The sequence below is a fragment of the Podarcis erhardii genome (genome assembly GCF_964252035.2).
Source record: "Podarcis erhardii genome assembly, chromosome: 5".
Taxonomy (NCBI): Eukaryota; Metazoa; Chordata; class Lepidosauria; order Squamata; family Lacertidae; genus Podarcis; species Podarcis erhardii.
In genome coordinates, this window is record NC_138509.1 from 43,641,497 (window position 1) to 43,658,115 (window position 16,619).

The following is a 16,619-nucleotide window of genomic DNA, read 5'->3' on the forward strand; positions in this document are numbered from 1 at the left end:
TATTGTCAGAGTCACCCGTGGTCCCAGCTCACAAGAGACCAAAGTCCAGTCCGGCTTATGTACAAAAGTTTTTATTGAAGAACACTCTTAGCTTCACAGCCGAGCTCCGTGACTCTACGTCTGTTACGCTTAGACCGCTGAAGTCCCCTCTGAGTCAGTCCCGCCTCTACACCAGTTTAAGAGGCTTGTACTGGTCCACCTCTTCCTCTCTTTCCTTTTCCGCAGGGTCTTTCTGCCCCCCTGTGTTCTCTCCCTTCGGGACTCCCCAGAGGCTGAATCCTCTGACGCCTCCTCCCCCCTCCTTCGGGCTTTGGGACCAGGCTCCTCCCCAGGACTCTCTTCACTTCCGCGCGCCTCCCATTTTGAACTTGGCGCGCGTACGTTGCTCCTGACCTTCCCTTCGACAGTTACACTGCCCTCGATACTACTTTCCTCCCCTTCCGGCAGGACGTCTTGCCCTGATCTCCTTCCCCTCTCTGCTTCCTGTTCTGCTCCTTCTGACACACTGGTCACTCCACCCCCTTCACTCCGTTCCGGCGGAGCAGCCGGTCCCGATCTCCAACTCCCACTGGGGGTTCCCCCTTCATTTCCCTGCTCCTGACTGCTTCCCCCTCTAGCTCCCCTTGGCTTGACCAGAGGGGCTCCCTTTTGGGAGTCCTCCGATTCACTGGACGGACTCATGGACAATCTTGGGTCATTGTCGTCCTCTTCCTCGTCACCCTGGAATCCTTCCCCCTCGCTCTCTGTCTCCTCCCTCATCTGCGCCTCTCTCCCTGAACCCCTGACAATTATGAACAACCATTTAAATACTTTATCTGCTGCAACATTTTGTCTTTGTTGAATTGATTAGTACATGTCCCATTGCTGACATCTCCAAAGAGGAAAACATCTAAATAATGCATCTCATTTAGGTAAATGAGTTGCCTTTCCTAGGCTTAAGGGCGTTTACTTCAAAATGAATGAAAATAATATAAAACTATATTTATATAATAAAGCTATGACAAACCAACAAACATATAGCAACTAAGAAAAAAGTCCTTCATCAGACCAGCCTCAAAATGCCACCTATACAGTGGTACCTCTGGATGCTAGCAGGATCCGTTCCGGAGCCCCGTTCGCATCCAGAGCAGAGCACGTCCTCAGTTTGTTACGCTAAAATTAATCTGGTCATAAAAGAGCTGCTTATATGCAGGAATTAACTTTTTTCCTGTTATATATGTGCTTGCTCATCTTAGCTTTCTAACCAGGAAATTCTTTAATAGGCCAACAAATTATCATCTTTGTGCACGTGGATCAAGCCAGATTCAAGACATTGACACTATGCCCTATCTGCCCTTTATGCAACTTTATCTAGGGATAGATTCCTCTATTCATTTCATAATTTTCTATAGTCAATCAGATTATTTCAAAATTAGATGGTTGCTGACCAACTGTTGCAACAAGGTATACAAGCCTTTAAGAAGAAAGTTACATTTATTGGTCCAAAACAGTGTTGACTGCCAAGGGAATTTTTAAAATTTAAATAATTTGGGAATTTTTATATTTGACAGCTGACATTTTTGAAAATGGGTATGTTTAACTTGCTCTTTGATTATATTGTTTATTTTTGTGAGTTACAACATAAGGACTGGCAACAAACAATAAAGGTCGGAGCAATCACATACAGCAAACTCTTGTCTTTTTCTGTCCATCTGTCATGCAGACAATTCCAGGCCATGTGGGTAAATATTGTAGGACCTACAGAACAGAGAACTTTGCTCACCTTCTCTAGAGGTCATCATTCCAGAGACTCAAAAGACTGCAGGAAAAGCCTTGCTCCCTGCTGTTGCTAACTTTACCTGATACAGTGCAAATATATACGAAGCAGAAACTTAACTGGAATATCAGAAGTGTGACTGATACAACAGTACTTGAGTATTTGTTGGGAAACAAGCCATTGCTGTACTTGTCAGCTGTGGCATCTGCACTAGCTATAGATTCCAAGTCCATTTCAAGGTCATCTCCACATAAAGTATATTACATGGATCAATCCTTGAAATTACAAAAGCATATATAGGTGGTGGCAAGGTCTCTCTCTGCTCCAAAAAGGGTCATAATAAAAGCAGCTGATATGAATGTATCTCGGCCACTGCTGGTTTCAGCTTTCCAGGGACAAAGCAGACAAATACTGCTTCTCCTAGAGCAAGCATAACTCCTGCTCCAAGAGTTCTACTAACCAACGCTGCCTCCATTTTATCTAGCATGGATTCAACTTGTTGTTTTAACCTCAGTCACTTCTCTCCAGACATCAGAAACTGCTTAAGGACTAAAATAGCTGCTCTAGGTTGCTTATAAATAAGCAATAAGTATGGACCATCCAGTTAATCATTAAAGCATTTCTGTGTATATCCAAGCATATTTAGACCACTGAAATGAGCTTAAGATTTCATCATTTAAAGAGCAATGCAGCTGAAGTGAGAAGAGACATCTGTTATAACAAGAGAAACACAACCGAATGTCGAAACAAATTAAAAAAAAACATTCCTTCCAGTAGCACCTTAGAGACCAACTAAGTTTGTTATTGGTATGAGCTTTTGTGTGCATGCACACTTCTTCAGATACTTAAATTAACTGGGCTAGTTCATAATCACAACAAGGATCTTGCATACATGTTGTGCAGTACTCCACAGAAGAGATGTCCAATGGATTATGCACTTTTGTGAACAGTAACTGCCATAGTATTTTTAGAAGTTTGCCAATAGGCACTTACTATGAGTTCTGAATCACGTCCCATTGATATGACTGTTCTGTTTACTGTCCTCAGTAGCTTCTCCATAATAATCTGTACATGTCGCTGTGTCGGTCCCTATAAACCAAAGCAGAGCAGAAAATTAAAGGAAATCATTGAAAAACCAACCTAAGGCTACTCCAGAAGTTTTTTATAAAAACTGTGTACCCTTAAAGCAGCAATTGTGAATACAGTGTCAAATAATTTAGATTAAGAACTAATTTGAATTGTTGAGTTACTGTTCACTATGGGAAGTCCAGTAAAACTTTCCAACAGTGTTGTAAAGACAAACTGATTAAGGTTGCGTACAAGGCCTTGCATTTAAAGCAGGCATAGGCAAACTCGGCCCTCCAGATGTTTTGGGACTACAACTCCCATCATCCCTAGCTAACAGGACCAGTGGTCAAGGATGATGGGAGTTGTAGTCCCAAAAATATCTGGAGGGCCGAGTTTGCCTATGCCTGATCTAAAGCATTTTACTTCCCCCAAAGAAATCTGAGAACTGTGGTTTACCACTCACAGAGCTACAATTCCCAGCACCCTTATACTACAGTTCTCAGATTTTGGGAGGAGGAAGCAATATGCTTTTGAGAAAGTCTTGTACTTAAAATGTGTGGCATGTATGCAGCCTTAGACTGGGGGGAACAAACTGGCACAGAAGAAAAGGGGAAAGCACGCATACCTAGATACACAGCAAGCACAACTTTGTGCTCGTCTCCATTCCACTTTTTTTAAGCTGAAATCTTTAATCTCTAACAATCAATCCTATGCTCCAGCTTCTCCTTTCAATGCCATGATTTGGAACCATTCCATGGTAGAGCCCAACATAAATGATAAGTTGCCTTTTGCTCATTTCATTATAAAAAATTGTAAGGGCCTGCAGGAGCAGGCCAGTGGCCTATCTAGTCCAGAATCCTGTTCTCACAGTGCCCAATCAGATGCCTGAGGGAAAAACTCAATCAGTATTAGACCACAAGAGCTTTCCCCGCCCCCACCCCGTGGTTTCCAGCAACTTGTAATCAGAAGCATTCCTGCTTCCAACATTTTCACCTGTCTTTTAAGCTTGGAGAAGTCCCCTTGTCTACACAACTACCTGAGGGGCTTTGGGTTCTTCCTGGACTTTCTTTTCAGTCCAGGAAGATCCTTGCCATATCAAATATGCCATGCCAGCTAAGTCGTGTGACTCTCAACCATTACATACCACAAAGCAATTCAGTCAGAATTACTTCACAATGTGACTTGTAGAAAAAGAAAAGGAAAAAAAATCACCGTTTGTTGCATGAATACCCAGTAACCTCTGCTTGTGGCAAATGGAACAAGAAAGATTGACGTAATCTGCCCAGTTTTAAAGCTTATATTTGAATCAACATACATTCTCTGTCTAGTTTGATATGCTTCTCTAGTGACTGCATGAACTGACAGTGAAATTTTCAGACTGAAGTTTAACCTTTCAAAAGGCCCCTCTGTCCTATATAGTCAAATAGAGTATTTCTTCTGTACATCCATGTGCAGCTCCTCTTTCTGAAACACACATTTTAACAGCTTGGCCACAAATGATGATTACATTTCCAACAAAGGAAACATAATGTAAGGGTTGCCTCTTCACATGTCTTTCACCTCCCCCCCATTTAAGAAGGCACAGAATTAGCTTCATTGGCCATAATAACAACTTCTTTTATCCTGCCCCTTTCCTCCCTGCTCTTGATAATTAAACCTTCAGCCAATAAATACCCACAAAATCCTTTCAAAGTGTCTCAATTCAGCCAACTCATCTTTTACTTTCTTTGACTTCTAAACAGGTATCACTGACAGTTTCCTAACCAGAGGGCCCTCAACTTTGCTATCATTAGCAGGTAAGGAAAACAGCAAGGTAATTGGTTGTACCCCCAAAGCATACCTCAGTTCAACTCTCCTTTTGGGGGAGGGAGCAGTGAATCAAGTCCTGCTGTTGGACTGCACATTTATCCCAGAATGCTAGAATATGATCAGACTGAACAGTATCACAGGGCAGCTTGTACATCTTGAATGGTACGGAGTAGATTAAAACAACTGTCCCCTAACCTTTATGAGCTAGTGAGCCAAGAAGGTAACATATAAAACTTCCAAGTTGAATAAGCACAGTAGTCTTTTCATAAAAAAATAAATTTGCATAATGGGAATTTTGGAACAATGGAAATATAACACAATAAAAAAACTCACCGACAGTCACACCTGTGGACCTACATATATAACTATTTAAAAATCCCAACCCTGCAAACTATATGGTATATCCTACTGATTCAGTGACTCAGAACATTCCATGTTACTGTTATGCTTAATTCAAAGGGAAATCATCCTCAGGTCATAGTTCTCAAAGAGCACTGCCGTTCCCATTGTTTTCACTTGGCTGTTTGAACAGGCCTCTATGCTAAACAAATTGTTTTAAGATGGTAACATGGAGTTTTGCTGTGCATTATAAATTCCTGATAAATAATTCACACTACCCATCCAGCATTCTGACTTTCGCCATATGTAAAATAATGCTTGTGGCTAAGAAATTTTGTTTTTATTTTCCAACAGCTATCCCTTTTCGAATGTGAAGTCAAAGCGTGGACAGACATCCTATAGTGAGACTTTAAAATGAGCACACGCAGAGTTCAAACAAACCTATTTGCTGATAAAACAAAATTAAAGCCATCTTCAGAAGACTGTATACACAAAGCACTGAAGGCCTCATCTTGCAGTGCAGCATGGATATAATGCAGCAGTCCACACTGCAAAGTTATTCATTCCTACACTGACAGAAACTGGGAATGAAGTCAAGAAGCAAGCTCAACTCCTGGGCATTGTTTTATTAGATGAGGTTCTTATTGAGTTTTCTTTTTATGCCTCTTAGGAATGCAAATGTGACAGGGATGACAATGTGAAAGTAAGCAAGTGCCTACCCAGCACTTGAACTGAGCTGGGAAGCAAGGAAGCCGTGTATTCACACCACTGAGCAAAGAAGTAGGTACTATTTGTAAGAGCCCAGTCTGCATCTGGTCAAACTGAGGAGGAGACCAGAGCCAAAAACTTTATAGGACCAGGTGAAACTAGTCTCGGCATGACTCCTACCAAGACAGTAGTTTAAATATTGTTTGTTAGCAGTCTTCAGGGGTGGTGTTTAAATGCAGCAGAGAAGCCCCACAGCTCCCTCCTTTTGCAAAATGCCACAGCAGCACAGAGAATTAAAGTGCTTGCATCCTACTTACCGGCTCCAGATCTCCTACCTAGTGATAAATTGTTTGATAAAATAATAAAAATTAAATACTTGTCACAATGCCAACTTTTAGTTTTTTCCCCCTTCTAAAATAGAACCCTAAGGCAAGAAGAAGCTCTTCTTCTTTTAGCCTTATGCCCACTCACAGCAGTACTGAAAACTTTCAAGATTTCAGTATTAAATATACACAATTACTAACCACATCTTTCCTGTAAAGTACTTCCAGGATGTTGCTGACCAATTGGCAACAGGCTTCCAGGTCTTCCTGCCGTTCCAAATGGTACTTCAGCTGATCTGTCATCATTGGCAGCAAAATCTCTCTACAGTCTGCATATTGAACAGGGAAAAAGTAATTAAGTACTTAACCTTGAAAAGACAAAGCTTATGACAAATTTTCAAACTGAAGCCAAACGTGTTTAAAGTGCATGATCCAGGCAATGTCTGGTGGGTAGTCTCTGTGATTTGTGACAACTCTATTTTATTCTTTCATAATTATATATTTGTGTTTCAAGAGGTAAAGCCATTTTTTACTTCATTTTGAGTAAATAAATATCTTAGTCATATTAAATTATCATTGCTAATTCCCCAAAATGCTCATGTAATATTGTGTGTGTTTTTCAATTTTTGGTTAATTTCACCCACTGGTGTTTCAAAGATCATCTTGCCCAGTGCAATTACGTCCATGGTGCAGAATGATTTCCAGTAAAATTTCCCAAATTAATACTTGCAAAACATACATGTAAAATATGGATTCATATGTCTATATTTGCAGATACTAAATCACTGAAAAGAACTGCAAATGTGTTACAAGTTATAAAGACATAACTTCCTGCATACTTCCACATTACAGCCCAACAATTAATTATCTACAAGATGTGGTTATAGTGCAATTACATTTGGAATAATTTCTGAAATGATTTTAAACTGTGGTGGATGCCATGGTTTAAAATGATTTTCTGTATTTATATTCTTTTCCGTTTGGCATTTTTGAAGCCAAACATTATTGTTTTACCTGTAATACATGTCAGTTGAATCAGAAGCAACCAGTTAGAAATGCAGGATTTTTGCCCTTCCCCACTCTCCCCATTTTTTCCTGCGTGTCTTCTCTCTTCGCTTGGTTATCCAGACATCATGATAAAGAAATGGTACATCCCCAAACTATAGTCATATGCACGTCACTACAGTGATTAATGAGTGACCTTGGAAAAAAATCTGTTGCCTATAGGATTATGCACTTGTTCACAATACCAAGGCTGAAGACAGCTCATAAGTATGAGACAATAACCACAAGCAACAATACTTCAGCATCTGTTCATCTTCTGTTGCACAGATCTAACCCAAGATGATTAATGTCAGGTGAACATGTGCAAGAATAAAGTATTAATCTTTTTTAAACAGATGCTCAGCAGGGCACCATTAACTAAGCAAAACTGTTCAGAGCAACACAGCCATGTTAAAGCAAAATGTAAGCACACTGATGAATCTGAACTTAAAACAATTTATTAACATCATCTTCTAAGGGGGTCTGATATTTTGCTGGCCATGTTAAACGTGTGACCCACTGAATCATGTTTTATGTTCCCTCTGCCATCAAGAGCACACTGAAATATATGAACATTTTTAATGAGGACTAAAACAGCAAGAGCTTGTTCTCCAGTCTTTTATGGACAAGTAATTTTCAAATGCTTGGATTTTTAGTAATCTGAAAACACTGTCCATGTGCATCTGTTTAGTTGCAACCTGACGGCCAAATAAAGATTCAGACACATAATAAGCTAGGTGCAACTAAGGTAAAGGTAAAGGGACTCCTGACCATTAGGTCCAGTCGTGGCCGACTCTGGGGTTGCGGTGCTCATCTTGCTTTACTGGCCGAGGGAGCCGGCGTACAGCTTCCAGGTCATGTGGCCAGCATGACTAAACAGCTTCTGGCGAACGAGAGCAGCGCACAGAAACGCCGTTTACCTTCCCGCTGAAGCAGTACCTATTTATCTACTTGCACTTTGACGTGCTTTTGAACTGCTAGGTGGGCAGGAGCAGGGGGGACTGAACAATGGGAGCTCCTAGGCTCTGTGGTTTAACCCACACCGCCACCCGCGTCCCATGGGTCACACCATGATGACTAGTGGGTCCAACTGGGATCCACTAGTCAGTGTGCTCTACATAAGATACTTACTCATAGGCTCAAAGGCAGACATGAAGATTAGAATTTAATCAGGGGGACTGAGCATGTTTAACTGGTACAGGAGATCTTACGGGGAACTTTTCTGACAAGCTCTAAGATATGCCTACCTTGACTAGAGACCATTAATCGATTGATTCACCCTAAGTGCATATTTAGGATAAAGGTTTCTAACAACAGTACATGATAAGGCAATTTATCTAGGTCTAGATCTCCATAATATAGAATTGTCATGACTGACCAACCAAGGGACTTTGCATAGCATACTGAAGACTCAAATGAGGACAAGGTTCGGGCTACTTCATCAGTACCTTATTCAGCACCTTCCTACCTGAAAGACACAACTCTGTTTCCATCCTCTTGCTAAAAAGAATGAGTCCCCTGCAATAACTTGTAGCTGACTTAGCAGAGCCCATCTGAGGTCCTGCATGATCTGTGCTCCACACAGACTGGAGACTGCCTCTTTTCCCTACAAGCCTTGTGCCCAGAACTCACCAAGAATGCAACAAATAATTTAGAAAATTCAAAATACAGGAAATAGTGTCATGGTTCCAATACCATAAAACCGTATTCATAATAATCATCATCATAAAATCATTCCAAACGGTCCTCCCAGTATGAACATTTTAGATAGAAGTTTCTTTTCTTTTTTGTAGTGGAGTGGAGGGAGGTATTTTTACTGAGGCATCTTCCCAAATATCTGAGCGTAATTGAAATGCAATTTTTAAAAGAATTAAGAATTCTGTTGAAACTGGAAGACAAACCTACTGCCATTTATAATATCATAGCGTACTACATCCAAGGAGAATACTAAGTTTTAAGCTGACATTGGTAGGGGTATTTGTGGCTTGCACATCTTTCAACATCAAGGAAGCCTATTTATCACAGTCCTAACCTGTGTTCCGGTCACCAGCTCCACTTGATTCATTTTTCAAATATGCTGACTTCACCTCTAAGTAAAGTCCACAGTGAAGAAGAGAAAAATCTTTTACGAAACTTTCAGAGGCTTAGTTCCATTTTGACCTTTTCCACAACCAGACACATACAAGTTACAGGGTGTGGGAATAAACTATAATTCAATGTATGTAATCCATATTAAAGCCCCTGCCCATATAACCACCATGTTCATCTCTCTGAACACTCAATTACCAAAATGTGCTCATTATTACTATTATTACATTGGTAATTTTGGGGTGTCAATACAAATCCAGAAGCTTTGCTGGCATGATCATAAGCATTATAAAAAAATGTATTCACTGTGGCAGGTCACAGCAAATACTGAACTTCAGCTATCTGCCTCCACATAGTTTATACGTGGTACTATAAACAAGAAATTATAGGGAGAAAGAATTGCACAAAAACAGAAAAAGAGACAGGCATTGTACTATTACGTTGTCATAACTTATGTCAGAGAGTGGCAGTTTATTCTTACCTATAGCTAGCTATCCATATATGTTTTACACAAAAGGAAAACGTTGAAACTCAAAACCTAGTGCAGGATTTCATTAAACTGTAAAAATAGTTTTATGGGTCCTCAAAATCACTAACAGCCTGAAAGCATGCATGACTCAATGCACCTTCAATTAAATGAAATGTATTCAAGAACTCGGTTTGAGTCACCAACGGAAAAGAACAATATTTGTTGGACTGTGTAGTGCAATCATACTGCACAAGCAAAGTGTAGCATTAGGTACAGCACTGCACCCCCCAGGAACACTGGAAATAATCACCAGGCATTGCATCTCATAGCAAATTCAAGTGGCTATGTATCTCAAGAGTTTTGAAGCAAAAAGGGCTGGCCCAAATAAAGGTAGTGGTTTCTACACAGTCAAGGGAATATATGCTTGTAAATTAAAAAAAGGAATACCATGGCTGGTGATACTGAAACCCACAGAGAAGATTAGCGGGCTTGTGCTTCCCCTGTTCTTTTTCTTGCAGAGGCCATTCCTTGGGGCAACAAAAACAGCTTCAGCACCAAAAACTAAGCCTAAATCCAGATTGAATTGAAAGTAGATAATCGTCCACAAGATCTTGGGAGTTGCAGAGCAACCACCTACTTTGAGCACCTTGCTCAGAAAGGGAATGTTTGCAAGCAGCCAATAGTTATCACAATCTTCCAGGTCCAGAGAATTTTCAGAAGCAGTCTGACAAGTGCTGAAAACAGCTACAGCAGCAACATCAAATGTCTGGGAAGTGGACATTTTCCATCTTTTGTCCCATCCTGAACTTACATAAGTCACCACTGCCTCTTATGTGTTGCTTTTTTTCCACTGGCAGCCTCCTACTGTCAGGCAGAAAGGTATGAGTATATATATATTTAAAACAAGTAACTTCCGAAAGGGCTGTTGAGACCACACTTCTCGCAAATAGGGCATAGCTAATCAGTTCCTGCCTGCTCCATGTTGTAAGGCAAGAGGGACAAGGAGAAAGCAAACGAAAGAAGGCCATATTTATCCAAGAACGTCATTCATCTAACAATACAAGTCTAGGTTATGGACACATCTGCATACTGACCCGTTACCTTGAAGTACTTAGCAAACATGCTACTTCATTCCTCCACAGTTTCTTTGTACTGTGCAATTAAACGTATAATTTAATTATGGGATGCCACAAACCCAAATATGGTTTCCATGTCAGATTTGAAGGCAAACCATACTTTGCCCAGTTAGGCTATAAGACAACTGATCAAAGAAATAGGTAGGAAACGGGAAGAAGGATGTGAGCCTAAGGACAGCCAAGCTAGGCATCACTTTACATGTGGACCAACCTGATAGTTCTGTAACTTTTACTGTACAAATATATACACATTTGCACTTGCAATGAAGGTTGTGGATCCTTGGTTACAACCTCAACTGCTATCTGCAGTAAGGAATAGCTGGCCCTGACAAAGATTGGCAGATAGCAAATAATGAGACTATTTAATGATTCTTTAAAGATTCTGTGATTTTTTTTCCTTACCATGCTGAGTGAAAAGGTCACTGTGTACTATTTCAATCAAACAATATAGCTTCTGAATTGTGAGACGGCCCATTGGAACATTCAGTATAAAATCTGTGAATAGCTTGCTGGGGCGGGAGGGAGAAACAAAAAGAAAATTAACAGAACGAAGGAGTTAACCATTCCAGTAAAATGTTTTTCAAATGTGAATTTAAGAATTTGGGAGTTTTGAAAAGCTTTTGTTAAAAAAAAAACATTTTCCCGATATAAATATATTATTCCAAACTCCTCGTTAATTTGCAAGACTCAGCCCAAACCACAAACCACATTTTGGTGCTCTTATATGGCTTCATGAGCCTGGAAACTGGACACTTCACAAATCTCAGAATTTCTGCAATCATTTATTCTGGTAAGACAGTTCCTAAGATTGCTGCAGTATCAGTCTATTTTACATGATTGAAAGGAAAACTTCAGACTTTTAGTTAAGTCTGCTTATTCACTTTGACTGCAATATCAAGACATACTTAGGTAAAAAATTGAAGATATGCCCAGCTTTAACCCTTCTAGCTTGCTTGGATTCTAAGGTTTTTACCATGGAATTTAAGGCAACAATACCAGCATCTCCTAAAAACAATCTGGAAGCAAGTATGTTAATATACAATAACAACCTCGAACTGCGGTCTCACTTGTGTAAACAAGAATTCCATGGCAAATAACTTTTCTGACCTGGAGACCTCATCACCTCAAGTCACACAGTCTTCCTATCCAGTTATGTAGCAAAACAAACTAAGAACAACAGGCTGGTTATAGCTCTTCATTTCCCTTCTAATCTGACTGGAGTCTTATGCCCAGAAGGACTTGACCCCTTCTCCAACCCAGAAGGACTTTTGATCCCTTCTCCAACCCTGCCCCATAATCTCTTTGAAAGTCCAATGCAAATAAAGGTTTCTGTAGGTCAACTGATTGATTCACATGAGGATCTTGGCTCCTACCAGTATTTATGTCATAAAATGTATACACCACTTGATTGTAAATAAATAAATGACTCGAAGTAACATCATATGCTTGTCTACTCAGAAGTAAGACTCAGAGTTCACTGGGCTACTCCCAAGGAAGTGTGTAAGCTGCAACACACATTTGTATATGCATGCACACAGACACATTAAGGCCATAATCTTGCCTAGGAGTAAGGGCAAGTGAAGTTAGTGGGAATTACTTCTGAGTAAGCAAGCGTAGGACATCACCATAAAATAAATATTAATCTCACCCAGGGAATTATTTTTTTTTTAGTTTAAAAAGCAAGCTTTGATGATTTTATCCACCCCACCCCGGTCCACTGTTTTGGAATCATTTACGCACTCCATTTGGGGCTCTCCTAGTTCTACCCATCTATGGTTATAATGCCCACACCAATAAAATAAAATACAAGTTATATTCATAGAAGTCATTTAGACTTGCATATTGAAACAGTAAGAATTGTTAAACTTAATAGCAATATTAGAATCTGCTCTGAGATGTCCTTGATAAAGATAAAGCAATAATTAAAATAAACATCAGTACATTTGTACTGAAAAATATATGTATAATAGTGCAAAACCAATGCACATTTACTCAGAAGTCCTGCTGAGCTTAACAGGGTTTAGTCCCAAGTAAGTGTGCATATGATTACAGTCTAAACTGTGGAACATAACAAAAAAATTAAAGATTCTGATGGCTCAACATTTTTAAAAATCTTTGACACTCATTGTATAATTTATAACCTATGAAGGTCAACAACATTTATCTGAAAAAAATATGTATACTAAAAGTGAAATATGTTTGCTCCGTATGCCTTCAGGAACTGATTATAGTTAATCATTTTGGGTGCCAGATTTCTACTGCAGCAATAAAATACCAATCATATATAGTCTTTACACACATACAAAAACAAGTTAAAAAATTATATATCAAGGACTAAAAGCTAAAAGCATAGCAAACATTTTGACTCTTACCTAAGTTCTTTGGGGTCAAAAACAAGTTTCACATCATTCACAATAGTTGGCAAATATTTAAGTGCAGCTCCCTAAAATGGAAAAGAATAAATGTACAATTTAATGGTAAATGTGGTGACTGTTAGCTAAGCAATAAACGATTTGATTTGATTTGAAATGCAATGCTAAACTGAAATCATGTGCAACTCAATTTAATGTTGAATAAAATAAAAAATAAAAGCCAATATTACCACTAACATAAAAAACCTTACCTCTATAGCATTTTAATACTGCAAACTGCTTCATGATATCTCAATAACTTTTATAATAACCGTTTTATCTCTTACAAGCAGTGAGGCTCACAAAGATGGGATACAATTATTTGGTTAATTTAGATCATGAGTGAAACAAAATTTGAACTGGGAACTTATTGGCTCTTACGCTCTCAAAGTTAAATCATTTCTCTTAATATATGAATCCACCAGATTTCCAGCCAAGCATTTAAAACAGAAGACTAAAAATTAATATGGAACTTGTTCCCAAAATGAAAAGTAACACTGTAATCAGCACACAGAGCCAGCAAATAGTGGCAACGGATCCATCCTCAAGTCCACTCTGTTTCTTTTGACTACAATTTAAATCAAGCGCCCTGCCAAACTTTTTCTATTATTATTATTATTATTATTATTATTAGGTGCCAAGGATTCAGCCTAGCACTTCTCTGAGCCATGGTCACTCTAGTACTCTTCTTTTCAGCAATGCTTTTACCCGTCAGTCAATTTGCCAAGATCACTTTCTCCATTACCTTCTCTGTTGATCTCTGGACTAATATAAAGCAAGTAAAGTTTATGTGTAAGATTCCCAAACTGTCTCTTCTCTTTTACTCTCCTCTTCCACTATTCTCTTTCTTCCTCTTTGCATTTCTTTTAAGTCGATCTGCTAGTGTCCTATCTTCAGTTGTGCACGTTCTGCCATCCTGGTTCCTATACTTCGAAAATGTCTCCTCCCATATATTTACCAGGCTACTACTTCCTTCAGGATAGGCCTTCCTGAACCTATGCCTTGACTCTATTTCCACACCTCACCATCTCTTATCCTTAAATACTCTTGTCAATCCCCATCTTCTTCCTTCTGTATCCTTTAGCATCAGTAGACTCAGTCTAAACCATCAGGGAAAATATTATACAACTTATTATACAACACCTAACACACGTGTGACAGTAAATAAATGTTAAAAAAATAGATCTTTATGGTGTTTTGTACAGTGCTCTCATACTGCAGCTATGGAACAAAGCAACCTTTTCTGCACCACTACCAGACAACCCCATATTTATCTCCTATGCAACATGTCTGTGGAAAGAAGGGACTTGATCTAATGTATGCATTGTGGATGGCAAGCCAGGCTCCCTCAGAGTCTCATATGCGGTTGAGACTCTCTATAACTTCACAGTACCCAATATTTGGCATTCATAATATTGACAGCTAAAGAAGGCTCTATTTTTGCTCTATTACTACTGCACAAGATGTGGCTCTCCTTTTATATTTACTTTTCAGCTTCCTTTGTGAACAAACTTTCCGAGATGCCTATTTCCTGCCTTCCTGCAGAGTTTTGTTTCTCGAAGGATGAGTCCTTGATCCTTTAGCAGTACAATCTTGTACCTTTCTATATTCTGCAGTGTGTGTTGGATGCAAGAGTAACTTTACCAGTAAGAGACGGTCATCTTGGTCACCTTGATCTATATTTTGCTTGCATGTTGAGGTCCAATGTGGGTTACGCTAACTTGTGTTTTCTTTTGTCTGAGATGGAGCCTAGTTCTAATTATATTTAATATACCCATATTATACCTATATCTCCATGGCAGGAAACAGTGCCCCACCAAAGCCAAGGCAGCCATGTCTAGAGTAACTTAATCATTCTCTAAGTTTTTGTTATCCATTAACCATCAAATTTATAATTGTCTTTGTGACTAAAAATATAGCTGTGGATGGTGATTAATATGAACTACTTTAGGGTAAAGTTCAGGGTACATTATTCAGTATAATTATTTTAATTAAATCCATTAGCATATCTTTATATAAGATAAGAGCTATCAATGATACAAAATAAGCTTTTCACTGAATAATGCATGAAGTAATTATCAATTTACATATTTCTCTAGATGATGCTTGTTAAACTGATTTTAGTTAGCAAAGAATGAAAAAAAATTCACACAAACCATAAATATAGCTGATCTCCCTCCACTGATGGAGAAGCATTCTGGTTTTTTCACAGAACAACTAAACACGCCTTGATCCACCATGTTTGTGTTTCCTCTGAATAATTCTTTTACGTTATAAAGAATGTATGTCGTCCGATTGCAAATATGTCTGTTAGATGTACAGTAAGTAATTGCTCAACCTACTCTATGACAACCTAGGCCAATGAATGTTTATTTTAAATTCAACGATAAGTAAAAAAGCTTACTACTGAACTGCATTTTAGGTTAACATTCAGAATGAAGATGTCCATTAGTCATAGTTGCTTAATCTTCTAAGAGTCACTTCAGGCATTAGTTTAAGTCCCAAAATCTTAAGAACTATTTTCTGTGTTAAGTCTTCTGCGAAGTGCTGTGATTATTTTCCAAAATATTGTTACATGCATTCCAAGGAGTAAGATGTTTCAGGGTGTTCAGCACATCTCTTGGTTTCCTTGAAGTAAAGGTCACTGGAAACTTATGGAGCTTCTGTGATATAAGGTTTATTTTTATATATGCCACGTTAGCGTAAGAAGAAAGATTTGCAGCATTAACACTGCAATAGATCCTGCTTCTCCACTCAATATGATAGGAGAACCACCAAGGCCATAGCTTTGAGCAAGTCAGATCTCAAGTTCTAAGACTGCTAGACCTCTAGATCATGGGTAGGCAAACTAAGGCCCAGGGGCCAGATCCGGCCCAACGCCTTCTAAATCTGCCCCGCGGACGGTCCAGGAATCAGTGTGTTTTTACATGAGCAGAATGTGTGCTTTTATTTAAAATGCATCTCTGGGTTATTTGTGAGGCATAGGAATTCGTTCATTTCTTTTTTCAAAATATAGTCTGCCCCCCCCCCCCACAAGGTCTGATGGACAGTGGACCAGCCCCCTGCTGAAAAAGTTTGCTGACTCCTGCTCTAGATGATGCCACCTCCAACCAAGGCAAGGGAAAGGGAAAGGAAGACATGCCCCAGCCCTGCTACCATATTCAGCTGTCTGGCATCTATGCCAACGCTTTGCATCACTGAAGGCCCATGCTATCTACTTAACAAAAGCAAATGTAGATAGATAGATGATAGATAGACAGACCCTCCTCTTCTGCAGTTTCAAGAATTACAACTATTAAATCAAAGGGCTGGAAGGTAATCCCAGAAGGCATCCAGCACAACCTCAATGTTATAACAACATGACATTTAGGTCTCTAAATTTATGAAGTTTAAGCATTTAAGAACATCTGAAAGTGATCTAAATGTAAATATAGCTTTTTTATTATTATAAATGATAAAAGGGGGTGC

The 16,619-nt window shown here is 39.1% G+C and overlaps 1 protein-coding gene across 4 annotated transcripts in view; it reads right to left on the reverse strand.

The window, feature by feature from the left end:
• DOCK1 (dedicator of cytokinesis 1) overlaps positions 1-16,619 on the reverse strand; it is a 376,896-nt gene that overhangs the window by 245,497 nt on the left and 114,780 nt on the right. For all 4 annotated transcript variants that reach the window (XM_081863133.1, XM_081863131.1, XM_081863134.1 and 1 more), the window contains exons 24-27: positions 13,113-13,183; positions 11,143-11,249; positions 6,205-6,332; positions 2,750-2,845 (exon numbers count right to left, since the gene is read on the reverse strand). In XM_081863133.1, coding sequence (XP_081719259.1) covers positions 2,750-2,845; positions 6,205-6,332; positions 11,143-11,249; positions 13,113-13,183 — 402 coding nt within the window. The remainder of the gene's footprint in view (positions 1-2,749; positions 2,846-6,204; positions 6,333-11,142; positions 11,250-13,112; positions 13,184-16,619) is intronic.